At 34.6% G+C, this 19,939-nt stretch overlaps 1 protein-coding gene and 1 long non-coding RNA gene across 5 annotated transcripts in view; one reads left to right on the top strand and one right to left on the bottom strand.

The window, feature by feature from the left end:
* The window catches only part of LOC147832852 (uncharacterized), a 148,203-nt gene that overhangs the window by 30,238 nt on the left and 98,026 nt on the right, over nucleotides 1–19,939 (top strand). The window lies entirely within an intron of this gene.
* The window catches only part of ppfibp2a (PPFIA binding protein 2a), a 46,247-nt gene that overhangs the window by 12,222 nt on the left and 14,086 nt on the right, over nucleotides 1–19,939 (bottom strand). For 2 of the 4 annotated variants that reach the window (XM_087293226.1, XM_087293225.1), the window contains exons 5-14: nucleotides 16,835–16,990; nucleotides 15,952–16,044; nucleotides 12,856–12,967; nucleotides 11,826–11,858; nucleotides 11,324–11,385; nucleotides 10,470–10,545; nucleotides 8,590–8,684; nucleotides 5,594–5,661; nucleotides 5,458–5,500; nucleotides 4,973–5,099 (exon numbers count right to left, since the gene is read on the bottom strand). In XM_087293226.1, coding sequence (XP_087149352.1) covers nucleotides 4,973–5,099; nucleotides 5,458–5,500; nucleotides 5,594–5,661; nucleotides 8,590–8,684; nucleotides 10,470–10,545; nucleotides 11,324–11,385; nucleotides 11,826–11,858; nucleotides 12,856–12,967; nucleotides 15,952–16,044; nucleotides 16,835–16,990 — 865 coding nt within the window. The remainder of the gene's footprint in view (nucleotides 1–4,972; nucleotides 5,100–5,457; nucleotides 5,501–5,593; nucleotides 5,662–8,589; nucleotides 8,685–10,469; nucleotides 10,546–11,323; nucleotides 11,386–11,825; nucleotides 11,859–12,855; nucleotides 12,968–15,951; nucleotides 16,045–16,834; nucleotides 16,991–19,939) is intronic. The other 2 variants (XM_087293228.1, XM_087293227.1) reach the window with 1 other exon arrangement.

Here is a 19,939-nt window from a genome sequence, read left to right as displayed (position 1 = left end):
TATAAATACGTAAAACTTCTTTTGAAGTGGGATAAGTAAGGGCCAGGGACCACGTCGGAGGACCGCCCCTCTCTTTGATGCAGGAGTGCTCACGCTATGCCTGGCTATCCTCTCATCGGAGGCGAAGGTAAGGTGCAGTCATTATGGCATTTTTCATACATTCCCCCAATTCGTGGATAATTGAATAAATCCACTAATAGCATTGAAGTTCCCCATCCGAAAGGGAACGCTCTGGTTCCTAAAGTAACCCTCCTCGGTGATAATGACTGTTCCTTAGCTGTAAGTGTCAGTCTCTTCAGCTTAAAAGAATGGCGTTCACTTGCTTCACCTGTGCTTATATGCGGAGATAATTGGCAATAAGGCACACGTGCGCAAGCTTACACTGCCAATTCATTGGCATTTCATTGGCCCGTTGTATACTCTTTTAGACGATTGGTTTTCTGAAACGAAATCCCCCAATTAGTGGATTAATGAATAAATCCACTAATAGCATTTCCATTCCCCGAGGAGGGTTACTTTAGTAACCAGAGCATTTCTAAGCACATTTTAACAGACAGCTTTGGTTCCAACCACACAAATGTGTAATGCTAAAGCTTAATGCCCCATTCACATGGGGTTTCAGCACAAATGTTTGACAGAGGGTGTGTCTGAAGTTGGGGCTGATATGATTGATCATCATAGCAGCGTCAGCCAAAAAAATTTGTCAGCAATTTGCATACAGCAATCTGAAGTCCCAATTTTGCAGCAGACAACGCCTCTGAAATGGCGCCGACGGTTCCACAATGCAGTTTGGCAAAGCCTGACTTCACCCATTCAAAGTGAATGGGAAGCTTTGAAGCCAGTGTGAATGGGGCATAAAGGTGCTGTATGTAAGTTTTTGACTCTTCTAAAGCATAAAAATACCATAATGTGTTTTCAGATGTTTAAGAAACATGCTAAGTGAACATTTATGTTTATTTAAAACACACTCTCTTTGTTTTAGTTTTTTTTAATCCACCGAATGCCAGTTTAGCCAATTATACTTCAGCACTTCTGGTTGGCTTTGTGGAAAATCACATATTTGATTGATTGATTGATTCATTCATTTATTGGTTCATTAATTAATTAATTCATTCATTCATTCATTCATTCATTCATTCAAAAATTTGAAAGCATGCATCAGTGACCAAATTGCGACCTCCGGCTCTATTTCCATGCACAAAGTGCAAAATGCAGGGCGCAAACGCTTTCAGGGCGTGTCAGAATGCATTTTTGCTAATTTAAGGACGGGAAAATTCGCTTTGCGCTGTGGTGCATGGTCTAAAAGGGTTGAGTTTATTTTCTTAGTGAGTTATGGGTGTGTTTTGAGAATAAACCAATCAGAGTCTCATCTCCCATTCCCTTTAAGAGCCAGCTGCGTCTCGCCATAAGTGCATTTGCTATTTACAGGATGTAAAGTAAGTGGAAGTGTAAAAACTGAGCATTTCACAAGCTAACAGTTAACAGTTTTTTTTTTTTTTTTTTTAACAGAAAACAGTCAAACAGAGCATCTACCGCACAAGAATGAGAGATAATCGATCTACTTTCACTTTTGCTCTTGGATAGGGAAACCTTTACGCACAGACATCAATTAGCCTATAAATAATTAATTTTGTTTGTTAAGCGCAAATATTTGTTTCAAAACTCTTTCTAAATTCAGTTATAATTTCCAGCAAACGAATAAATAAACAATAATAACGAAGTGTGCTCAAAAACCTGAGTTATATCCTAAAACACATGCTGTGCCCCATATCTAAAACCTGCAGGTGGGCAAATCTAAGCTTGTTTTTAATAAAACAAATATAAATATGGATATAATAAATAATACTGCTAATAATAATAACATTACACAAAAGCAAATTGTTATGAATGAACTGAAAAAGCCTCCTGAGATGAAGAAGGCAAAAAGCAGTGGTTTTTTATATTTATGTAGGCTAGAAAATAATGTTTTGTAATATTTTAATCCTTTATATTTATATCCTATATATATTCTTAATATATCCTATATATAGGCCTTAATATATAAATTTTTTCATATGTATATTTGCGTAATGCTCTACATCTTGTGTGTAGGCTATTAAGTATTGTGTAAGTGAGGCGCAACTTTGCGCTGGAGTTTAGACCGGGTTTGTTTTGGTCTAATGAAAAATCTATTATAGTTTCTCAAAATGGCAATGCGCCAGCTGTGGCCTCAGAATGGCTTCCTTTTTAGACCAGAACGCCTATGGATGCACATATGAGCGCAAATGCATTTGCTATTTAAAGAGCGTGGTGCAACGCCTCAAAACAACTCTTGCGCCAAGCTAAAACTAGCAAACACGTATTGCGCAGCGCCTTGCTCCACATTGCGCTGGGTGTATGATAGGGCCCAAAATGTTATGTGCGTAAACTTACATACTGCACCTTTAAACTATGGATTCAGGAAGCACAGAATCATTGAACTTTATTGATAAGATGCAATCTGCGAAAATCATTGTCTAATGATGCTTTCAAATTTGGTGTTTGATCAGTTCACATAGAAATAAAACTGCATGCTAAGTCACATATCAGACTACCTGAAATTACCTGGCCTCTGACAACCACAACCCTCTTCATCCAAATAATTATACATTGATTTATTTAATTGATTGTTCTCAAAACTCACTGCCTGATGGTGGCCAGACTTTTCGAGATACACACTCTTAGACATGGGTTGCATCTTAAACAATGGCATGTCAAGGGAAAATTCAGTTCACCTGAGATTATGATTTTGAAACAGTTGTTTTTGTTAATGGACGATGTGTGTACTCACATCACCTCCTAACAACACACAATGCGACACAATTCCAGCAACAATAAATTTAGTTGTCTGCACCCGAAACTACATGACAGAAACTGTACTCTCAAAAAAATTGACATGTTTATAATCTAATAAAAATATATTAAACCTCATTAACAATAAAAGTACATGCTGAGTGACTGATATTGATGTTTTTCATTGCATCACAGTTCCAATGCTCATATTTAAACTACTGTATGTCTGCTAGTTATTTTATTGTCAAGATCTTAGGTAAACCTCAGTTTGAGGTGTGATATTAAGAATGATATTCAAACTCACATTGGTAACATTTGACACATAATAAAGCACACAATGAGCATCTGAGGTGATCACTGTCATAGTTGTTTATGTTGTTGTTGCAGCCGCAACTGTTTCTAAAATAATTACTTTGGAAAACAACTTAAAAAAAAACATATATATATATATATATGTGTGTGTGTGTTCGGGGGTGAGGTGAAATTACGGGAGTTTTTATTTAAGAAATGAAAAAGAAAAAAAAATGGGATATTGCTGGATACTGCTCTGAAAAACGGGATATTCCCATAAAAAACTGAAGTGTTGGCAGGTGTGCTTACCAGTTTAATATTGATTGATTTGATCCGCTATAGATAGAAATCAGACTGTTATATCTTCTAAGCCTAAGGGTTCTGTCACCATCTTGTGGATAGAAAACGTCAACTGTCGCCGATGAGCTGTCTCATATATTTATTCATTCAATCATTTTCTTGTCGGCTTAGTCCCTTTATTAATCTGTGGTCACTACAACGGAATGAACCGCCAACTTATCCAGCTTGTTTTTACGCAGCGGATGCCTTTCCAGCCGCAACCCATCTCTGGGAAACATCCACACACACACACACACATACACACACACACATACACACACACACACACAAACACACACACACACACACACACACACACACACACACACACACACACACACACACACACACACACACACACACACACTCATACACTACGGACAATTTAGCCTACCCAATTCACCAATTCCACATGTCTTTGGACTGTGGGGAAACATGCAAACTCCACACAGAAACTCCAAATGAGCTGAGGAATGACAGCACTACCTACTGCGCCACTGCGTTGCCCCTTATATATACATATGTATCCTAACAACATATGATGTGCTATATATATATATATATATATATATATATATATATATATATATATATATATATATATATATATATATATGGAAATAAAATGTAACTTTTATTTAGATTTTTTTTCAGTAGCACATCATATGTTGTTAGGATACAGTGTTAGAGTCAGCATTAGAGAAAAATGGCTCTGCCAACTTTTTAATGTTTTTGCGCTCCCATCAGCCCTTAGTCAAAGATTCTTCTTCTTATTATTATTTTTTATTATTATTATTTATCATTATTTATTAATATTCAGATTCCGGAATCTCTCTCCATAAGTTTGTTTCCAATTATCGGAAAAACACTAGACTAGTTTGCAAATTTTAAATGTAATGTGTATTTATATAGTGCATTTATTGTGTATGGCCATACACCCAAAGCGCTTCACAATCATGAGAGGGGTCTCTCCACACCACCACCAGTGTGCAGCATCCACCTGGATGATGCGACGGCAGCCATAGGACAACAATGGCACCAGTGCGCTCACCACACACCGGCTATTGGTGGAGTGAAGAGACAATGATAGAGCTGGGGTGGGGATGATTGGGAGGCCATGATCATAAGGGTCGATTACACCCCTGCTCTTTACGAGAAGTGCCATGGGATTTTTAATGGACATTAGGACTCACACAGACAAAAGGTTGAGGCCCTCCTGCTGGTCTCTCTAACACCACTTAGTTTTCCCATGTGGTCTCCCATCCAGGCACTGACCAGGCTGAGCCCTGCTTAGCTTCAGTGAGTAATCGGTCTTGGGCTACAGGATGATATGGCTGTTGATACTTTTTTTTTTACTACAAAAATCTGAGTTAGGTTTCAAGTCTCTAGGCTTTTTAGTTTAGCCAGTTTATATGGGTCCATTGTTTCACACCTGAAAACCTAATTATTAAAACATAACCGCCCCCCCAAGCCTCAAAACCAGCGGCAGTGACTTCAAAACAGTCTGAGATACTTTGAATAGGTCACATACTAATGTTGATGTCTTCATCCTTATTCTCTGGAGACTTTTTGCCTGATGTGTCACTCGTCTCACCCTCTCTCTTCTCTGGGAGAGTCACAGCTGGGAGCGTCTGATGTTTGTTATCAGCTTGTCCAGTCTAAAAAAAATGGGTAAGAAGTGAGGTGAGGTGTAAAACTGGCTGCTGCGACTTCTTATAATAGTATCAGAACTGCACCACTGCCAGCAACAACATGGGCATGATTTAATTTGTACACAATTATTTAATTGAACTGTAAGATTAAAGGCAAATGTAATGATGACAGATTGATAACTTATAAAGACGGTAATTTAAGTACCTCCTCTGACATAACAGGCTCTACCAGTTTTCCATTCAAAGCCTAAAATCAAAAGCCTGTAATCCACCAGACATAAACCAGAAATCTTTTTTTTTTTTTTTTTTTTTTTGTCAACAGCTAAACAACTTTAAATAAATGATATTGGATGCATGGTCAAACCTTTGGAGTTGAACTGCCATTAAAGTCTTCTATACTATTAGACCTGTGGATAAAATTAAATAAATAAATGCAATATATGTGATTTTTTTTCCTGTCTGAAATGAGGTTGTTTGTACTATATGTCAGATCATTTTACCTGGAGTTTGCATCTTTCTGGGAAGAAACTGAAGAAAATAGTAGAGGAGTTGAGCTGCTGAAGGTCAGCTGTGTCAAAAAAATAAATAATAAATAAAAAAATAAATAGAAAAGAAAGAGTATATTGATTTTTTATCAGAATAGCAATACAAAACAAACATATGCCATATGACACAAAAAGCTAATATAATAATGCACAAGATAAACAATACAGACGAAGGAAAAAAAATCTGACTAACTCTCCTGACATGATTACATCACGCTCCTTACTTTAGTGTTCCTAGTGAAAATTGACCGTTCAGTTTTAATTGCTCTTAAATTAGCACAAAGAAGCATTTTTCACCACCAAATTTTTACTCAACATTCTTTAGCTGTGTGTCTTAAAGTAGTGTTCAACATAAATTTATAGAAATAGACATACAATAACTGCTGTGACATTACAAATAGACACTGGAATCGTATTACAAATAAACAAAAGATGACAGAAATCCTTGTTCCATTACCAATAGACAGCTTGCTAAAATAAATATCACAAGGTCTGACCAAAGAAATTGAAATTTGATTCCATCCGAATAATTTATCAACCAAAGCACAAACAAAACTGTATACTTTCTTGTGGACTGACAGAAAGAAAGAAAGAAAGAAAGAAAGAAAGAAAGAAAGAAAGAAAGAAAGAAAGAAAAAAAGAAGAGAAACAAAGTCGATTAAAACACTTAAAATTCCAGAAAAGAGGTGATCATCACTGTTTTAAGTGCATAGTGTGAAGGATATCATAAGGCCTTGAGGCAATCATATGTAAAGCAAAATATTTAAGAGTGTTTTAAGCTGTATATCGGTCAGATTTTACCAGAACATGACAGAAAGGCTAGAACTAGGTTACACTTAATGTTCATTCAACAACTAATTTTACAGAGAATATCCCTACATTTTTTTACAGTAATTTTTTGTATTTTAAAATTCTATGTAGAACTTAGTAAAATGACAAACAATCTCTCTAAATTCACAGTTTGACTTTCATTTAGGTACTTTATCATTAAAGACAAATTACTGACAATTTTGTTTTTTATAAAGGAAAATTACAGTATTATTTATACATTATTTTTTCTGTTATTTTAAATTATATTCAAAAATCCGTAAAAATTACAAACAATACCTGTAAATTAACAGCTTGACTGTTATTTTATGTACTATATAAGTAATATACTAACCAATAACCATAAAATTATGGTAAAATTTCTTTGTTGAAATAAAGTGCAAAAAATAATAAATCTACAGATATTCTCATTAAAATGTTTACAGAAAAAAAAAACTGTTATTTTACTGACTTTTCCTAGATTATTACGATCAAATCCGTTCAATAAAGTTACACACTTAGTGCGCTCACATACACCTGTTACGGATTCCGTTGATTACACACACACAGTTGGAGGATCGTTATGAACTGATTCCATGCACTTTAAAAGCAGCATAGACCAATTGCTTAGTCTTGTTATACTGTTACTGTGAACATTATGACGCGGTTCTCTTCTTTTGCCTTGCTTTGTTTGTTAATTGTTTACGTTGTTTGCTGCCGAGACTGACCATTTGCCTGTTATTTGACCATGACTCTGGATTGCCTGCATATTGTTACATCTGTTTGCCACTGTGTTGACTGTTATTTGCCTGACCATCTCTGTGTAATAAACCTGCATTTGGATCTGCACTTCTTTCTCAGCGTCCCCTTCATGTTACAGTTCCATTTCATTTAAGATTTGGAACTGAATCATTCCATTTAACTTAAACCTCTACATGTTTTACATAAACACTATTCAATAAAATGTAACAACTGTAATTTTAAAGTTGTGAGAATTTTAATCAGTTGTATCTCGTTTGTTGTTTTTCCAAAATGTTTTGATCCAAAATAAAACTGTTAAACTACGATCATGAGCATGTCTTGGCATGTTAGCAAAGGTGTTTAATCGAAATGATTTAGGGAAAATTCTTTTAAATAACATTGTTTTCTCTTGAACTTTTAGTGCAGTCACTTTATTGATGGTGTTTGATCATAATAATCTAGGAAAAGTCTGTATAATAACAGTGTTTCTTTGTAAAACTCTTAGCATGTAACTTTATTGAACGGATTTGATCGTAATAATCTAGGAAAAGTCTGTAAAATAACAGTGTTTTTCTGTAAACATTTTAATGAAAATATCTGTAGATTTATTATTTTTTGCACTTTATTTCAACAAAGACATTTTACCGTAATTTTATGGTTTTTGTTTGGCAGCCGTAGCTGCCAGTCATTTGACCTTTTTTTTGTTAAGATTTTTTTTTTCTTACAGTGTTGGGTTGACACATTTTCAGTCTGCAAATATTAAAAACGGTGAAAGGTCTGTGTTGTTCTGTGCTAGCATGGATGGAAGAGGTTAATGGTGGCTATTTACTCCCAATAGATTTGACTGTATATTGGTTTACATGTGTTTTCTCTATTTACAGTATTTTACTACTTTTGTCTGTTTATTTATTTTTTTTGACAGTATTTCAGTTTTCAGCCACAGTTTGAAAAATGTCATGAATTCAATATATATTTGATCAAAGCAAATCTTATTCTGTATCTAATTCTTTGTAAAAAGGCAAATTTGACAGCCCAAAATAGAAGGACAACAAATGGCATTGGCAATGGCAAGCAATCTTGCACTGATTCACACTGAATTCTGTATTTTGTTGTCCATTTTGTAGTGATGGATTAAAAGAGCTAAAATACTTGTTTGCAAGTGGTATTGCTTAAAGGTAAAACTAGCTTTTGTTGCATATTTAAAATGTTTTGACACGGTATGTGCGTTTTGCATTTTGCATGAGTGCCGCTGTTTAGATTTGTGTTAACTGTTTTAAAAATGTGGAGTTTTAGTTGACGGCTGCATCAAAGCAATCAAGAAAAACTGTAAATCCAAATGGAAGTAGATCTTAATAAAATATTCATTATTTTCCTAACACCCACACACACATACATGTACACACCTCAGGATGAGCTTTTTGTATTAACGTCTTCATTTTCACAGCCCCGTTCTGCTTTTCATCCTCACTTCTGATTTGAATAGATTTGTCTTCTGTACCTGTAGAAAACATCAGTCATATTGTGCTACAGTTAACTGTAAGTTTATTCAACATTTTAAAACATTGTGTTATTATAACGTTCAACTAATGTTCAAATTACACACAAATCATTATGTAACCTGACCACTAGGGGTGTGACGAGTTCTCGGGCCACACCTGGCAACCCGGGCTACCTCAGTGTTGCACTTTTTTACAGTGCATGAAGAGCAGAATGCAAAAACCTCTAAGTGCCATCTAAAACTTTATTCTTAAATGAGTTTTTTTTTTACTTTTTTGATAAAGTATAGGTTATTTTTATCGCAGAGTTTTGTTTTATCTGAGCTATTCAATTTAATTTTATTTAGCTATTTAAATTCATTTATTACACATCACTTACAATAATAATCATTCGATTATTCACAATGATTAAAAAAAAAACAAAAAAAAAAACTAAGAGGTAAATAAAAAAAAAAAGAAATATAAATCGGTTGCTTCAGTGTTGCGCATCACTCATTTGCTTGGGTAGGTGTGACATAACCGCTGATGTGAGTTTAAAGAGTTCAAAAGTTGCCGTATCCAAAAGCAAAGGCTGCTACAACTGCCATCACACAAATTAACCACAACTCATAACCATGCAATGGAAAAGCTCTTTAGATATGCTTAAAATTATACTCATCGTAAACACAAATCAAACTAGCACATGTGTAGTATTCCTATTTTAGCCGCATTATTTAAGTGCAGTAAAGACATGTGATAATAATCAAACTATTGCCACCATGTAGGACTTTTAGCTGCAGTTTGCAACAGGATAAGCCATACACACATGGCTGTTTGACACTATTCTCTGCACCTACCGAGACAGTAAAGGAGACACACACATCTTTAAGCAAAAAAAAAAAAAAACATAGGAAACTCCTGGAGACTCAACACACCCATCATCATCGTTAACACACATTTATGCTGTCTATAGACAGCCTATTTTTTCTTTTCATTCAGTATGCAGTATCAAACTCCAATAAAACAACTTTCTCCTATCAGTCATCACTTCATACTCACATCCAGTAGCTATGAGTTTGTCGCAGGAGTATAATATGTTGCTGAATAAAATTGAAACCGCTGAAAATTTTAAAATGAAATACAAAAACTATTATAATCACATACATTTTTTGATTTCTCATGTGAAATTGTTCAGGGGAGAAGCCAGTCAGTGTTTATGCCATAACTTATTAAAATAGAGGTAAAATACCATAATTGCTAGTTGATTAAAAAAGCACCTACATTAATGCATTTTGTAACTTTTTTTTCAGTTAAATACAATTATATTTTAGATATATTATTTATATCATTTATATATTAGCAAATGTTTTGCAGTGTTTCCTTTACAGCATAGAATGCATTAAAATAGAAGGAAAATAACATTCCTTACAAGTATTATTAAAAAAAGCACCTAAATAGTTTTGCATTTTGTGATGTTTTTCCAGTTTAATACAAATCTATTTATATATTTCATCATTGAAGATTTCTTAAAAACAGAGTAGAAATCTCATCTCCTCTCGTTTTCATGAACCCAGTCTTGAGTCTCGTCTCGTCCGTGTCTTGACACACCCCTACTGACAACCATTTAACACTTGACTTTTCTAGATAGTTAAAATCTGTTATGCACACTTTATAAGGCCTTAATGACATCATGACCTTTAGTACATTAATTATTTTCTATCTAATCCTTCTGAAAGTAGTTTTGTTGACCTGACATCTTATAAAAAAAGCAAAAAAAAAAAACAAAAAAAAAAGTTTAAAGAAGTTACCTTGAACTAAAGTCATGATTTCATTCATCTGTTTGAACTGACTGAGGAGGAGAGTAAGCTCTTCAATCTGACGATCCTAAAACAAACATATAAATAAACCACACAATTTTTGAAATCAAATACGTCAATTATCACTTAGACAGAGCAGAAACAGAGTAATTATACATTTTGAATTTAAATGGCACAGAAGGAAGCCTCTCCCAGTCTCTTAAGCCCAAGTATTTGGCACTTCTCTGGGAAAACTGTTTCTGACTTCAGTTCCTCAGACATTCTGCACACTTAAGTTCATAAACACAGGCCAATGTGAAAAACAAAGGGCCCAGTGTGCTCAGAAATGACTTTCGCTCACCCTGTGGACATGGCGAGACGGTGAGGAGAGTGTGTTGACAAAGTAAGTTATGTTTTGGAATTTACAGAAATTATACTTCTTAGCGGGCATAACAGTTATGGATTCAGTGTTTAATTTGTGCAATAAATAAGTAAATAAATAAATAAATAAATAAATAAATAAATAAATAAATATAATTAATAAAAAATATAATAATAATAATAATAATTATAATAATAATAATAATAATAATAAATAAACAAAAATTAAATTAAAAGTATAACAATAAAATAAATACATAAACTATTAAATAAAAAATCTACACAAAGAAAATATGACATTTAAATTTTTTAAACAATTTTAATTATTTTATTATTAAAACAAACAAACAAACAAACAAACAAACAAACAAACAAACAAATAAAATAAATAAATAAATAAATAAATAAATAAATAAATAAATAAATAAATAAATAAATAAATAAATAAATAAATAAATAAATAAATAATTAGTGTTTACATTTACCTTTTCATCATTGGCAGCAATAAGTGATTCCATTCCTGTCTTTAACCTTTGTAACTCTTGATCTGTTGGCAGAGATAAAACAAAAATCATATAATACAAATAATACAATATAAACAACACAAAAAGCTATCCATGGCAATAAAAAACAAATACAGCCTTAAACAATAGTATATATAAAAGATTGTTTACAAAGTCTAGTAAACTACAAACCTGGCCAAAGACCTAACGTTAATTAGATTACAGACGTGGAAAACATTACATTGGTCTTAAACTTTTTCAAGGCAAGCTAAGTGCTGCAATAAATGGTTATGACTTCATTTCAGAGTCACCAGTTCACAAGACACTCACACAGTCATGCATTTTTTAGGGTCATATAAAACTATAAGACAAGTGAGAACACACACAATCAAATACAGAAAGCCGTTTAATGTGCACAGATGTATTCTGCATCAATCTTTCAGGCAATTTGTGAGGTTGTGTAGTACAGTATAAACAAGCTTACGTTTGGTGTTGAGTCTCCTTCTGTAAATCTCCTCTAGTGGTGATTGGATGGTAGTAAGGAAAATAAACTGTTAGCTACAGTACCACAGCACATAACAGAAACACACGTGACAAATATTAAAAACTGCTAGGGTTAGTGATTGACTGATTGATTGCAGTACAATGCAGATGGAATATAAAGGTTAGCATGCAGCTCCAAAGAGAACTGTAAAATTAATCTATGGCCAAACAATCTATCAGTCTATCATTAATTAACATGCACTCAATCATCAGCAGGAGTGCCCAAACTCAGTCCTCGAGGGCCGGTGTCTTGCATGTTTTAGTTTCAACCCCAATGAAGAGATGATGCCAACCATCGAAGACTTCTAGAGGTATCCAAAATCCTGGACCAGGACATATCCTGACCAGATCCTGACCAGATGCTGTGGTAGTCATGGAGGAGTGGATAGCATGGGACTGATTTTTGAAAGACCCAGTGACAGATGAGTCTCCGCATTGATCCAGTGGGCAGCCTGAGCACCCGCAGATGACCTACACACACCTGTAGCTTCTCCGTGATGAACGTCCAGCGTTCTCCAGCCTCCAGCTCAGCACAAAAAGTTTGGCCAGAGGAGAAATGGTTGTGCCTGGTATCTCTCAAGGTTTTTTTTTTTTTTCTTCACTTTGTCACTTTGTGATGGAGTTTGTTCCTCGCAACTGTCGCTACTTCAGTGTTTGGACTTTCAGCAGTGAAAATGAAACCACACTTAACTAAACTAAACTAAACCCAACTTCAACTCTGAAAACTGGATTGACACAGTTTCAATTTACTAGAACTTTTTAAGCTGCTTCGACACAATCTTCATTGTAAAAGCGCTACATAAATAAAAATTGAATTGAATTAAAGACTTTCGAGGCAGGTGTTGAAGGAAGCTGGAGGTAAACTCTGCAGGACACTAGCCCTCCAGAACCCAGTTTGGGCACCCCTGTTTTTTTAGTTTCGACTGTGTCTGAATGAGGATTGAGATGGATCCGAAGGAGTAATACAGTACCTCTTTCAGCACTGTCCACAGATACTGGAGCTCTGGAGAGCAGCTGAGCCTGTAGATTCTCTATTTCAGAGTTTTTGCAGTTCAATAGCTGCTGTAAAGTCATAATCTCTGCCTGAATGAGAGAGAAGAATAACATCTGTCATTATATACATGTAGATTGATTTATTATGTTATGTAGGCCATTGTATTGTATTGTATATGTACTACATTCCCAATGCAATGCAACCTGGAAGCTTAATGTAGCTTCATACAATTAGTACATTAAAGGTCCCCAATTGATGTAAAAGATCAGGCATTACCACCGAAAACTTTCATGCTGGATTTACACTAAACATGAAGTTAAGTATTTGCGTGTGTACATTTCATACAAGTGAATGTAAATGTGCGAACAGAGATTATGGTCCCTCGGTGTAAACAATGTTCATTATCGGTTATTGTGAAAATCGGGTGGCATGGTGTAGTTTGGACATTCTCACCCGTGTTCATGTGGGTGTCCTTCAGTTTCCCACACAGTCCAAAGACATGCTCTATATGTGAACTGAACTAACTAAATTGGCCGTAGTGTATGAGTGTGTGTGAATGAGTGTGTGTGTGTTTCCCAATACTGGGTTGCGGCTGGAATTACATCCGCTGCGTAAAACATATACTGTAATAGTTGGTGGTTCATTCCACTGTGGCGACCTCTAAAATAGAAACTAAGCCAAAGGAAAATGCATGAATAAAACAGCCATGGGTTTTAATAACAGTGTGCAGATGGACAGGGCCAAGAATCTAAAACAACAGTGTAGTTGTGTTGGCATTAAAACTTGAGCAATTTTCCATGACCAATATTACTTATTTGTATTGTAGTATATTGATTGGGCATACCATTGACGGTGCATCACAGAGCTGTTTTGCATTATCGTGTGTACTGAAATTTAATTTATTTTTTTAAGGAGTGTTTTGATATGAAAAAAAAAACATGACAAATGTGTTGAAATAAAACATCTGAACCAGGCATCACCAACCATAAATTAGCTTCATCCCCAGTTAAAGACCTGAATCAGCTAATCAAGATGCTCTGGGTAGCTCTGGGTAGCATCATAATGGCATGCAGGTGTGCTAAAACTGAAGTATTGAACAGATTCTGCAATGCCAAAGTGCGCTCATTTTTGCGATTGTTTAAGAACATCGGATTCAGCCATCTAAGGTAGAACTAACCAAGTAAGAATAATAAATGGCAGAAAATGGTCAGACTACTTGCTTTACAAGCAAGTGTGTGCATGACAATACATAAAAAGTAGAATACTATAATTAGAAAATATCAGTTTGCAACATTAAGCAGCGGAATGAGCTGTTTTTAAACTCTAAAAATGAATGGAAGTGATTGAGACCTGAAGTCTTAAGCCTAGTAAATTCTAATAGCTGTGCCCGCTAATTCGTGAAGAATAAGGTGAATAGTTGCCTATTCTAGGGTTGGTGATCCCTGATCTGAGCAATGTATTTAGGTGCGTTAACCGTAACATATGCAGAATAATAGGCTTTTGTCTTTTAAATTATTAAAGAAAACTGCACAACCTAGGTGTAACGGCCTTGGGTGTGAATTATTTTCTTTTAATCCAACAGTTTGTCATCAATTCCTTTGTTATTGAGAGAGAGATGTGTAGTTGTACGTCTATATTTATCTCAATAGCAGTTTGGGTGATATTGGGATGTTTGCATCCTTTTTTCTTCACTTAGAATTTTTTGGGGCCTTAACATAAGACTGTAATACATTATTGGTATGTACATCTTTCAGATCTCTTTTTTTCTTCATTCACATAATCAATCCTTTACTTTTACATCAATGATGTTTTTGGTTCTTCAATCATACTCAAGGATTTACAATGGAGTAATGTTTTATTGACACATTGAAATATGTATTATAACAGGGTATATGTGAGAATCCTAATGGTAACTTCAATACTTTTTAAGACTTTTTAAAGACTTTCTCAGAATGACCTCCTCGCCACTTCAAGATTTAATTAGTATCAAAACCTTTAACTCAATAAACAGTTGTTAATAAACAGTTGTAGTTAAATAAATCAATGGAGCACAACCATGCAGCAGAACTCAAATAAGCTCGGAAGAAACAAAACTTGAAATAATTAATTACATAGTTGTTTTCAGCAACAGGCTTCAGCCAGTTTAAACTCGTCTTTCTCCAACCAGGAGTAAGTATCCAAACTTACATTTTCCTATGTTGCTCTATGTTTTCGCTACATGTGGAGAGCGTCACATTACCTTGTCGCAAATTATGTGACATCACCCAGACGGAGGAGCTTGGCCAGACACCCCAGCCCAAACTAATTGCATAGATTGAGCAAACCATTGTTAACTTTAGGAGAAAAATAAATATATTATGATTTTTTTTTTTTTTTTTTTTAAGTGAAACACTTTGGACAACGCTTTAACAAAATTAAAGACCTGGTAAAAACGCAATTAAGACTTTTTAATACTTTTTAAGGACCTTAATTTTTTCATAATTGATTTATCAACGTTTTATACTTTGTTAAGTCCCCACGGACACCTGTATAAGCTATATATATCAAGTTGCAATTGAAATAATTGATTTAAAAAGAAAATACATTATTTAGAAATTGAAACTGAAATTGATGTAGAATAGATGTTTTGAATAGTTTGTTTGTCAATGTGTGATTCATGTTAGCTGTTAATTGTTTTTGTATGTTTTCTGTTAGACCCATGTGACATGTATACTGCCTAATCTTGGCCAGGATGCTCTTGTAAAATAGATTTTTAATCTCAATGTGTCTTGGTAAAAATAAAGGTTATAATGATCTTTATAACAGACAGAACGCCTTCTGAGTAGAACAATCAAATGATAATATATTTCTAAGGCTTATTCAAAAGCAAATTTAATCAGAACACATTTACAATAGCTTTATCATGTAATACATCTATGTAGAACATATTACTTTTCATATCTGTGACATCTATCTATACTTATTTACATAAGTAAATTGATAGAATGGCAGGTGCAATAATTGGTTGTCTGTGGATTTCTATAAGTGTAGATTCCAGGTGGGCTTTTTTTGAGTTACATTAGTGTGGCAGTACCTGTGTCACCTTGAGCTTCTGTTCGTAATGGGTTTTTTCCTGCTCCAGCTCCTCAACTCGATGCTTGAGAATTTTGAGCTCTTGGAGCAAGTTCTGTGTAATAACACACACATCAACATTATTTTTTTTCCATTAAAAGAAAAATAAACTGCAAAAAAGCACAAAGTTTATAATGTGCATACGTAAAATATCATAGTCAATTCGGGAGGGGTGGGCAAATCCTCCTCCTAGAGCTACACTTCCTTTCTGAATTGAGAACCAAGTCTGTTCCATCCCACTTGTCTTAATTAATTGGCTAAAGTAAGTGTGATTACATTACAACTAGAGTTTTTTTTTTCTTCTTCCTCCCAAGCAATTGAAATCTAAAGAATAGATCAAAACAACAAGTTGTATGGTAAACAAGCAAAGCAACATGGTTCTGTAGAATTTTTTTTTTTTATAAAATTCATAATCATTAAAACATGAAATGCGTGAAATAACTTTATGAGATAATATAATATTATGAGAGAAATCCAGATTACAATAAAAAAAGAATAAAAATAAATAAAACTTTTTCAGTCACAGTTAAGAAATTCAGTAAGACATCTGTAAAACCTCAGCATCTAAAAAAGCATTCAAAATATTTTGGACAAAAAAGCTAAATACTTGCAGAACCAATGCCTAGCAGCAGATGTGGGTGGTCACTAATGTCCTTGATTAGAGCACGAACTAAAACAAACATCATTAATCAATAACAATGCATGCATATAAAAGTTGGAAACCTTTTTTCAGTAATCACAGACTTTAACCTTTAAGATCAAAGGGCTTCCAAGTATTTCTTTTCCACAATGGCCACAGTTCCAGAATGTTTACATTTGTCTAAATGTCCAGATCTCAGACTCACCGTCGGCTTTGGTTCAGTCTGAGAAGCTTGTGCTGGCTCACTGCCATAGCCCTCCTCTGGGATCATCTCTGCTGGCTTCTCTGGGTTTTTACTTGAGATCTCCTGACGAATCCTACACATCTGCTCCTGGAGCTCACTAATCAGATTCACTACACTCTGTCAAAGAGGGATATGGATGGGGAGGAGAGGAGGAACAGATAAAAAAAGGTAATGGAAAAGATGGATTATAGGAGACAGACAAGCAGTGGCTTCCTACTGGGTTACTTACTGTACAGATATACTACTCTACTATGTTTAATATCTATTCTTATTTGTATCGGTTTATGTTTGCTAGATGTAAATCCCATTATTTCCTTTCCTGGATTACTGTTTTTACCCCATACTATTACTAATGATGCACTGCAATCAACATTTTATCATTATGCTTTAATATAGGATTAATTTTGGAATATGTTTCCAAATCTACTAAAAGGTTAAAGTGCTCTTTTAGTTTTTAACTTTTATCATTATTATTATTATTATTATTATTATTGAATACTGTATTTTATCATATAACAGTTTGTGAATGTACAATTTAAGTGTTAAATGTCAAAGTGCTTAGTTAACGAGGTCACACTTTACAATAAGGTTCATTAGTTAATGTTAAGTAATGCAATTACTAACATGAACAAATAATGAACAATACATTTACTACAGTATTTATTCATGTTAAAAAACGTTAGTTAATGAAAATACAGTTGTTTATTGTTAGTTCATGTTAACTCATGTTGCAATAACTAATGTTAACAAGCATAGACTTGAATGTTAATAATGCATTAGTAAATGTTCAATTATGATTAATAAATGCTGTACAAGTGTTGTTCATGATTAGTTCATGTTAGTAAATGCATTAACTAATGAACCTTATTGTAAAGTGTTACCGTTATCGAAGCCATTGTTTTCCAAAAGAATAAACCAAAAATCAATACTGAATGACTTAAACCAGGGGTGCTCAACCCTGTTCCTGAAAAACTACTTTCCTGCAAGGTTTAGCTCCTACCCTGATTAAAAACAGCTGAATCAATCAACTAGAACCCATACAGCACTTGCTAATTACAGGCAGGTGTGTTTGATATGGGTTGCAAATGGAATCTGCAACAAGGTAGATCTCCAGGAACAGGGTTGAGCATCCATGGCTTAAAAACAAGTCATAAGTAATTCCATTTTTTTTTTTTTGGTTTTTGTTTTCTACAAATAAAGATTGGTTTATTACGAAATCCATAATACCTGTTTGCTGCCAGTCTGTTTTGACCCTTAAACAATGTATTTGCAGCTGTAGCCTAGAAATGTTGGTTTTGTGTTGTTAACATGTATATGATGCTGTTTTCTGCATACACTGGCAAATCTACTGTACATATTGTTCAGAACAGTACTTTTTATGGCTTATTTAGAGAAAGGTTTTTTTTATTTATTTTTTTTTTATGTGTGACCAACTAATAAAATAATTTCTTTGCCTTCCTAGGAAGCCTCATGTGGTTGTACATATGCCATTCTTTTTAGCCCAAAGTTGAAAATGAGTCTTTTAAAACAATTACATGTTTGCGCATCATTATGTCATGCGTCATGTGCCTACATGGTGTTGAGGGAGGTGTAGAATTTTTATAAATGTCTATTTTTAACCATTATTTGGACAGATTATTAAGGAGCCTAACGGTAACTGTGTGTACTTGATCATCCTTTCATTCTCACATGGTATGTTTTTCACCTGCTTTCTTTTGCTTACAGTTATTTTAAGTTAAGAACTATTTATAAATGTATTTGTTTTGGTGCGCTAGAGAAAATGTGGCAAATCCTTAGTGTTGGGCCCTGAAAAGTCATGTGAAATAAAAGCTAATTGCAATTCAACACTATGGAACCACAACCCATTTGCTCACGCTCACTGAGCAAGATCATATACAACACAAAATAAGTGACATGAAGGAAGTATGTGGACAGAACAAAATTAAGTAATTTTAGCTACAGCAGAGATGCATCTTACAATAAAATCCTATATTAACATGAGGGCGGAGCTACTGTACCAACAGAACATCGCCATCTTTTTCTTATACCAACTGTTTACCTAAAAAGTGACAGCGCCAAATACTAGCCTGGAACAGGTAATATAGCATTATGTAAACAGATTAGGCCAATCAGAGCAGAACAGACTTTCAGAAGGGAGGGGTTTGAGACTGAATCCTTAAATCAATGGTCTCAAACTCAACTTCTGAAAGGTCACAGTTCTTCATAGTTTAACTCCAACCACCTCCAACTCACATCTGCTTAATAGTCTCTAGTAGTCTTAAACCCCTTGATTAGTTGGATCAGCTGTGTTTGATTAGGGTGGAATCAAACCTTTCGGCATTAAGCTGCGGTCACACTGCACTTTTCTTCTTATAGACTTAATTTCATATGCTGTGAATGTGTCAAACCAGAAATGCAAGCTCGTGCGACAAGTTTCGCAGTTCGCAGCATTGCAAAGTTCAAGCTTGGTAAACTCTGACCTGCAAAATCGCATAACTTAACTGCATGATCAAAACATGGACTCTCTGGACAGAAGTTTTAAATATGGACCATTCATTCATTTTCTTGTCGGCTTAGTCCCTTTATTAATCTTGGGTCGCCACAGCGGAATGAAACGGAACTTATCCAGCAAGTTTTTATGCAGCGGACCCCCTTCCAGCCGCAACCCATCTCTGTGAAACATCCACACACACATTCACACACTCATACACTACGGACAATTTAGCCTACCCAATTCACCTGTACCACATGTCTTTGGACTGTGGGGGAAACCGGAGCACCCGGAGAAAACCCACGCGAAGACAGGGAGAACATGCAAACTCCACACAGAAATGCCAACTGAGCCGAGGTTTAAACCAGCGACCCAGCGACCTTCTTGCTGTGAGGCAACAGCACAACCTACTGCGCCACTGCCTCGCCCTAAATATGGACCTAATCATCTTGTTTAATCCCGCCCCTTTTTGCAGTATTTATTGCATATTAAATATATTATTATATTATTAAATATAGTAATTCTAAATAAATAATTATATAAATATATATATATATATATATATATATATATAT

The sequence above is a fragment of the Danio rerio genome, chromosome 18 (assembly GCF_052040795.2).
Source record: "Danio rerio strain M-AB ecotype USA chromosome 18, GRCz13ab, whole genome shotgun sequence".
Taxonomy (NCBI): Eukaryota; Metazoa; Chordata; class Actinopteri; order Cypriniformes; family Danionidae; genus Danio; species Danio rerio.
The sequence above is the reverse complement of the archived record's forward strand: the minus strand, read 5'-3'. Positions and strand labels throughout refer to the sequence as shown.